The sequence below is a fragment of the Opisthorchis viverrini genome (genome assembly GCF_000715545.1).
Source record: "Opisthorchis viverrini unplaced genomic scaffold opera_v5_456, whole genome shotgun sequence".
Classification (NCBI taxonomy): domain Eukaryota; kingdom Metazoa; phylum Platyhelminthes; class Trematoda; order Opisthorchiida; family Opisthorchiidae; genus Opisthorchis; species Opisthorchis viverrini.
This window is the reverse complement of record NW_008752112.1, coordinates 68,210-75,978: the sequence shown is the minus strand read 5'-3', so window position 1 is coordinate 75,978 and position 7,769 is coordinate 68,210. Positions and strand designations below refer to the sequence as shown.

At 45.0% G+C, this 7,769-nt stretch overlaps 2 protein-coding genes across 2 annotated transcripts in view; one reads left to right on the top strand and one right to left on the bottom strand.

The window, feature by feature from the left end:
• The window catches only part of T265_11155 (hypothetical protein), a gene marked incomplete at both ends in the record, with an annotated part of 8,503 nt that extends 4,717 nt beyond the window's left edge, over positions 1 to 3,786 (bottom strand). The window contains 3 exon segments of the mRNA XM_009177737.1: positions 1,648 to 1,798; positions 3,449 to 3,664; positions 3,683 to 3,786. Of these exon segments, the coding sequence (XP_009176001.1) occupies positions 1,648 to 1,798; positions 3,449 to 3,664; positions 3,683 to 3,786 (471 nt within the window).
• T265_11154 (hypothetical protein) overlaps positions 1 to 7,429 on the top strand; it is a gene marked incomplete at both ends in the record, with an annotated part of 13,873 nt that extends 6,444 nt beyond the window's left edge. Inside the window, 4 exons of the mRNA XM_009177736.1 lie at positions 2,243 to 2,322; positions 2,362 to 2,553; positions 2,596 to 2,777; positions 7,181 to 7,429. Coding sequence (XP_009176000.1) covers positions 2,243 to 2,322; positions 2,362 to 2,553; positions 2,596 to 2,777; positions 7,181 to 7,429 — 703 coding nt within the window. The remainder of the gene's footprint in view (positions 1 to 2,242; positions 2,323 to 2,361; positions 2,554 to 2,595; positions 2,778 to 7,180) is intronic.
• Between the last annotated feature and the right edge of the window lie 340 nt (positions 7,430 to 7,769).

Here is a 7,769-nt window from a genome sequence, read left to right as displayed (position 1 = left end):
ACAACTTTACCCCCAGACCGCCTCGTAGCACGATTACTCGTAGTGCGGGGTCTCGCTGCTCTTGGTCTGGCTGCTCCCCCTTGACCTTCCTGGCGTGGTTGTACCTTGTGGAACGAAGTTCCAGTGTAGCCCGCGGGATCATTGCAGCACTCAAGCCCGACCACCACCATCCATTAGGCCATTAGGCGCGCTGAAATCATGGGACATAACTGAACACATCGAATGTATCATTCTCTTGTAGAATATTTTCCTGAAAATTCGACAGGCGGTGTCGCTACATTAATCTATAGAGATGGTTAAAGCGCTAGTACAGCCACCTACGTCCTTTTGATCGTCTCACCAAGTGTCGAAATTTGTGCGGTCCATCGTATAAGACCACCCTTGAGCACTTCTGGAGCGGCACAGTATATTTCTAACTGAATGGTTTGGAGTTCACTAGTAGAACTCGTCCGACTAGCCTGCTCAAATGCGACATCCTAACTAGGGACTTCAACGCTAATGTAAAAGTAAACATCCTTTACTTTGGTTTCTCAAGGGCCTTCTACAGAGTGCAGCACTAAATCCCTCTGTACGAGCTAGATATCTTCTAAACGGAGTCCAGTTTTACTTAGAGCATTGCAGCAAAATATAAAGGTCATTACCAGCAAAATCAGGTGCATTGGTCATTGCCGTCTTCCTGCAAGAGGACCCTGAGACGGGCCACATCAATGGTTGGAGACATTGTCAGACGTGGCCCAGTCGTGCTATCAATAGCGCTCGTTCATTCAAGTTATTGCCTTCAATGCTTAGCTCCCTTCCAAATCCCTCCACTTAACAGTTCACTGACAGTGCTGCATTTGCGCACGAACTCATCAGCTCGCCTCCAATGCGCAGCTATCTACTCCACCTCCCCAAATCACGGGTGAATGAAACTGTGGCAGCTACAACCACTGTATAAGTACGCGGTTCGTACCACTGACTGATGATGAGAGCACTTCATTGTTATCTGCATCATTTCAAGACCTCTGCTATTCTCCGCTGTGGCACGTCAGGGGTCAGTGCTGAACCTTGCCATCCCTGGCATCCTTCATTGACTTTTCCGCGTTTCTGCGTTTCACATGGCAAATGTTTGCGGACAACACTAGGTTACGAAGAGTCACCCGTTATCCCGAAGTAGTCACTCTGAACCAACTTTTGGACAACGTACAGTTTGTTGCCTACTTCCCCTACACCGCTCCAGCTTCCGTGCACACATCCTGGACCCACCGACTAATGTCCTGAATGATATGGGAAGTGTGGTTCAGCACCATAAAGCCCGTTGTATGGCTAGCAAATACCTGGAACTCTTAGACCCGGCTGCGGGCTATTTGAAAGCAGCCTACTGAGCCTCGCAATCATACCGCTGCATCAGACTACACGTCGAATATGCCATTTGAAATTGAGACTATTGTTTTAAGCGTGACAGCAAGCCGTTGGAAAGAACCCAACAACATCCGTAAATGGGTGCCAATTGTCAGAATACCATCTGAGAGCGAATCACTAGTATAAAAACTGTGCATACAAGAAGGCAAGTGGTATTTTCCATCTTGCCTTCCAAATTTTGAAAATTCGGGACCACCTGTGCCGCCATCTACTTCCTTTTTGGTATGAACCTTTCTCTAAATAAACCAGATTAAAACCCAGAGTAATGATGGCGGACGAAACCACCAAGTTGAGATGAAATAATATAAATCTTTCAGCTGTAACACCCTTTCTATACCTAGCTGCCACGCCAAAAGGAGGAAGCACGAGGGCTAGGTTACTACCAGGTTGACAAAGCCTAGACGGGAGAAGTCGAGAGGCAGAGGTCGGTTGGAACCATGAAACTTCCGGTCAGTAAATTCGCGCTCTAACAACTGAACCATCTCGTTTACTGGGATGAGAATTGTTCGAAACCAAAATTCTAGAAATATTGTCAACGTCCTACGCGAGAATAACGCCATTGAAACCGCACTTAGCGTTGCTTGTGATACAAAATATGTCAAGCTCATCTCGATATTACATCTGCTCTGATAAGATGGTTAGTTTTGCTGGAGACAACACAAAATCCACTAGTCTGTCCGCAGTCGATACGTTTTTCCGACAACAACATAAAGGTTTTCCGTAGCTTAATTGCTGCTTTTGCAATAGAGATTACTTAGAAAGATACATAGTCTTTGTATGGTGGTGAATATGTGTTTTCACCTTGTAATTCTGATGAATTTACCCTTAAATGATAATCAAGTCATCCACAGCAGTTGTCTACATATGCAGTGACGTTATACAAACATACAGCTGAAGTGGACAACAGAAAAATATCCGTAGGTAAGTGATCCTATAAGATCATAGTTCAGTACTCCTTAGACTTTTGGGATACGGCCGGTCAAGAACGTTTTCAGAGTATGCATGCTTCGTACTACTACCAAGCACATGCTTGTATTTTCGTATTTGACGTAACGCGAAAGATAACCTACAAAAATCTCCCAAAATGGTATGAAGAACTGCGTCAATACCGACCAGATATACCGTGTTTGTGCATTGCAAACAAAATAGACGGTAATCCCCTTATGAGGGCGCTCATATTCCTACCACTTTTAGCTGACATGACAATGACCAATAAGACATTCAATTTTGCCAAAAAGAACAAAATGGCGTTGTACTTCGTTTCTGCCTCCAACGGAACCAATGTCGTACGCGCTTTTCGGGATGCGATTCGTGCGGCGGTGGCATACAAAGAGTCCGCCACTGACATCATGGATCAAATTATGGAAGAACTGGAGGTGAGTCGGTTGTGATATAAGTCAAAATGGTGTTCTCAGTGTTGCTTCTTGAGTGTATTGCATAGGCGTCCGCAAAGTTTTTAAGGTGAAAAAAACATTTCTCTTGCAGAAACTTTTGGCAGTACTTCTTGCCAGCAAAAAGATGTATCCCAGGAAGGTGTTTTTTTTTTGGATATTTCATTTGGTCTCTACGCAGACCGTTTGTGAATTGACGAACAGTGCACTTTAGTCAATTACACGGATGGCATTCCTACTAGCAGGGTATGCTCTACATTGTAGGCCGCCCACTTATTCAAATTAGACAGGAAAGCCGCAAGTTAATGTCACGCAACAGCTAAACCCATACAAGCGCACCAGGACTCAAACTGAGGCGCGACAGATATGTTAAGGCCACTAAGTGTTACGGTTCTGTCACGCAGCGAGCAAACAATATGATAATGCGGATTGTGGCAATACTCTATCCCCAGCTATGTTGCTTGATTCAGACTCCGTAAGTACTTTGATGAGTTGCAGTTGTTGCTCAAGCATTACTTTGAGTTGTTCTGCGTGACAGATTCTTGAGGCCACTAGGTCTAATGCCGACCTAAAACTGTCAGTTTGCGATGATTGTTAGGTCTCGGTGCAGCAACGATCCTGCAGACTAGAGTGGCTAAAATTAAGTTCTGAAAGACCTAGATATGCCAGGAAGTTGTGTCTCGGGTTCCCATTCAGAGAGGCGGCAGTTGTCAACCCGACTATGTTTACCGGTCAATGTGTTCAAACTTCGTTGCCAGGCCATACACCGTTCACCTCTCGGTCGCTTCCACTGAGCAAAAGGCTGGACGAGATGAGCTCTGCGAGGTAGACGGTCCTTTGGCGTATGGAGTACATTTACTAACCAGTGTAACCTACTAAACGTAACTCACATATCATGGGGAAGTAACTGCCCACCAAACCCCACCAATACTTTAGAGGCACTGATGGCCAAACATTGACAATTTTCTATGTTCAAGCCACGTTTCTGATCCATAAAACATGGACCGCACTACAGTGCTGTTAGTTGTACCCTTGACAGGTGAACTGACGTCACTTCGACACCATAGGTTTCTGAGTTTGAAAGTAATCTCATCTCCAGCCAGTCCACTGAAATGTATGCAACTTATCTACCACGTCGACTGGCTCGTCTACAAACACAAGTTTGGGTTTGTAACAGTAATTTTTCTTTTGCAGGTGTGAAGTATATGCCCAACCTTGTCTCAGGATTACTTCGGTAACTTGGGATGGTTTGAATTTCTGAAGGATCTGAATCAAGGAGAACAATATCTTCCACGTACCCAACATCTGAGGGAACATCCCGGGCGCACTTCGACCCCACGTCCATCTAAAATGAGTCCCTCTAATTCATTTACCTGTCGACAACTTAAGCGTTGATCTGCATCTCAACTCCTACCCAGTTAAATAAAACAAAATAAATCCTAGACCTAATACACTACTCATAAAGTCGCTGAAAATTCTTTTGACAGCCCACGACCGGTTTCAGCCTTCTTGGGACTCATCAGGTAGGCGCAGTCCCCGAGTTTCTGTCAACCTTATGTTCTACTTGAAACCAAATTGCACGAATTTAGCGAAATATACTCATTTGCAAACAAATTTAGTTTTGCGGGAGACTCACCTGGAACCCAGCTGAATCTCTTGTTTATGCTGTTTCTAAGCGGCATGGTGCAGAACATTCAGTTGCTTAGAAACATCATAAACGAGAGATTTAACTGAGTTCCAGGTGAGTCGCCCAAAAAACTAAACTTGTTCGCAGAACTTTGCACTTTTCAGGTGCGAAGCGTATGCTGAGATATGAGGCAGATATCCAGACATCTGTAAAGGCCCCAGATCTTCCGACCACGGAAGCGAGGTATCGCATCCGTAGGGCATGGTCCTTACTGTATCGCGATGGGCGCGGCCTCTGGGATCCAGTTATATGCCTTTTTGACGCCACAAGTAGTGTCAGTTGACAAACCTTATTCGACGCTTTCTGATTTATCCAGTGGTTTCATCAGGCACACTTCTTTCCTGCTGCGACGTAGAACACCTCTTCCTTTCTTGAAATGAGAGCGCCACACTCTGAAGTGCAGCACTGGAATTAATAGGTGCAAAGCGCACGTCGAATGATGGTACACTACCGGTTATTTCAATTGATAGGCTGTACGTATACCGTCTTCGCGGTGGATGATGCATCCTGAGTACTCCGGGTCAACAAGGTTATCACTAGCAAAAAATTGAACTCCCAGCGTTTTATCGACGAAGCTGAAAAGCAGGCACCACTATATGGAGAAAGACATTAGGAAAGCTCTCCGTGCACTGTCACGCGCCAGGATAAAGAGTGGACTATGTTCACGAACTTGAGGGATCCCATTGAGACCAGCGCCGTTAGGAAAACTGATCTAACGGCCGGGAGTCGAAGACTTTGCTGGATCAATGCACTCTTCCTACGACTAACTCTTCAGAAAGTCTTAGTGGAATTTCAACCAGGACACCACTGATTTCCCCAAAGACTTCAAACCTTTCTAAGAACCGCCTAGTCAATAGTTACATCCTGAGGCTGTTCTGATGGACTGTAATAGTGATCAAGTACTTGACTCTGATGATTCAGTAAAGCTCCATTGGAGAGAAAGATTCTGAAAAATGACAAAGGCAAATGTGAACGAAATTAAGATGCCGATATTCCGTGCCGGCGTTGTTGTTAATGAAAAATGTCAATCTGTATAAAACACCTCAGATATGTGTACCTCATTAGTGTTGACATACAAGTTATTTGGTAGTAAAAAACGTCGGAAAATAGAAATAAAGACACAATACTTTTATTCTTTATAACCCGCAACCTTATTCTTCGCTTTCAGAGAATGCAACTAGACAATTGTAATGAAGCAGCTGGTGATCAAGAGCACATGACCAGTAACGCCACCGACTGACTCGGTGTATGAACGTGCCTAAAGGAAGATGACGAGAGCTACTGACAACTAACAATCTTCAAGCGTCAGATCAAAATTGAGTGGGAACCATCACACCAACACTTCTATTTTGACTGTCTTTCGCCACCACATCTTGTGATATTGTGATTCCCATGATGCATTTGTGTGAAGATACTTAAGTAAAACCCTATTTCTGTATATCAGCTGACTACCAAACTAGTGATATACTCACAGTCGGGTTTATGTATATAACCACGATTCTCGGCCTATATTTTGTACTTCTATATATCCAGAAAAATTCGTTCGTCGCACACAGAGGAATAAAAATTGAAACAATATCATAGACCTTGTCACCCAGAATAAACAAAAAAAAACCATATTCACCAGTGCACACAACTAAAGCTCTAACAACGTAACACATCGGTAGCTCATGAATGCAAGTAACGCAAAAACCGAATTCATGTATTCTTAACGTGAAAGCTACTTTCGATGGTGGCAACGTCAGTGCTTCACTGCCATATAAAAAAACCTCATTTGACATCAGATGCATCTGAATACTTCCCGAACGCCACTGAGCTTGTTGTCCAAACGTTCTCCATCACCTCCGCTCAAGGGTACTATTATACCCCCCATCTACTGTTCCTTTGGGATCTCGTAAAGCATTATTACAAAGGGGAAGTTACGTCGGTTCGCCTGGTGCAGAAATCTGTTTCTTGGTTCGGAAATTGGTTCTGAAAACAAGCAGCTCATATTTTTAGGATGCACACGTATTTTGTAGGGGACCTCTGCTTTTCCTTCCCCAAACGTGAGTGACGGAAAGGATGACTCTGTAAACTTCTATCAACAGTTGCAGCATCTGTGACCAGGCTGATTGAACCGACTTTGTGTCCGCCTTAGCTATATGCAGTCTCAGTTCTTGATGTCTATTACATAGCCGCCGCTTTGAAACCATTCACATGGAGATAGTTCGGTGGTCAAAGTAAAAATTTACTGTCCGGAAGGACCGTAGTTCAAACCCGAACAAGATATCGCGACTACCCCTGTCTAGGCATGAACAACTCGGCAGTGCTTCTTCCGGGTGACGCGGTACCTGTGTACCGAAGGGGTGTTGCAGCAGAACAGCTTTTTACAATAAAAGTCCATAGCTTCCGTCTTGGATCGTATGATCATGCAAAGCATACCCGTCACCAGCATTTGCATCATCAGCTTCGTACGAATCATGCTGCTGTAAAACGGGCAGGAACAATCACAACGATATCGGATAGAATGCACAGCTGACTGACTGCACTACATCTCATTCGGCTGGCCTGCCAGATTGTGTTCCTCAATTTAAGTAAACAAATCTCAAACCATATTTCACCAAAGTACTGCCTCAAACAGCAGATGTTACATACCGAATAACAACGGTCGTGGCCACCAGCTGGCATTCGTCTAGAGCCCACAGGTGAAGTAGAACCCTAGACGGTGAGCGTGGAACCACCTACGGCCTCGGAGGTTTACGACTGCATATGTTCTCTCAAGCGCCACCGAGCTCCTGGTCCGGATGACCTCCCACCCACATTGTTCAAAGTCGGGGGTGGGGGCAGTGAAGTCCTCACTCAGCGCTTGTCTGATCGGTTGGCTTGCATTTGGGAAAATGAGACCGTCCCAGACAACTGGGGACAATCGGTGATAGTGCCCATTTTCAAAAAAGGGGCTCGTAGTGAGTGATCCCGAAACTGTTGGCATAAATTATGCTTCGTCGCCTTACTGTGGCTCGTGAGACACTAACTCGAGAGCAGCAAGTGGGATTCCGGTCTGATAGGGGTTGTGTTGACTAAATCTTCACGCTCCTTCAGCTGCTAGAACAACGCCGTACGTACAAGCGACCCACAATTCTAGTATTCCTGAATTTCCAAGGCGCATTTAACGCCGTTGACCGGTCTGTTCTGCTTGACACGCCTGCCTATCAAGGAATGCACCGGAAGTTTGTAAACCTAATACGTTCTTTGTATTCTCAGACTTCCGGACGTGTGAGAGTGTACGGAGAGCTCTCCAAAAGCTTCCGCAC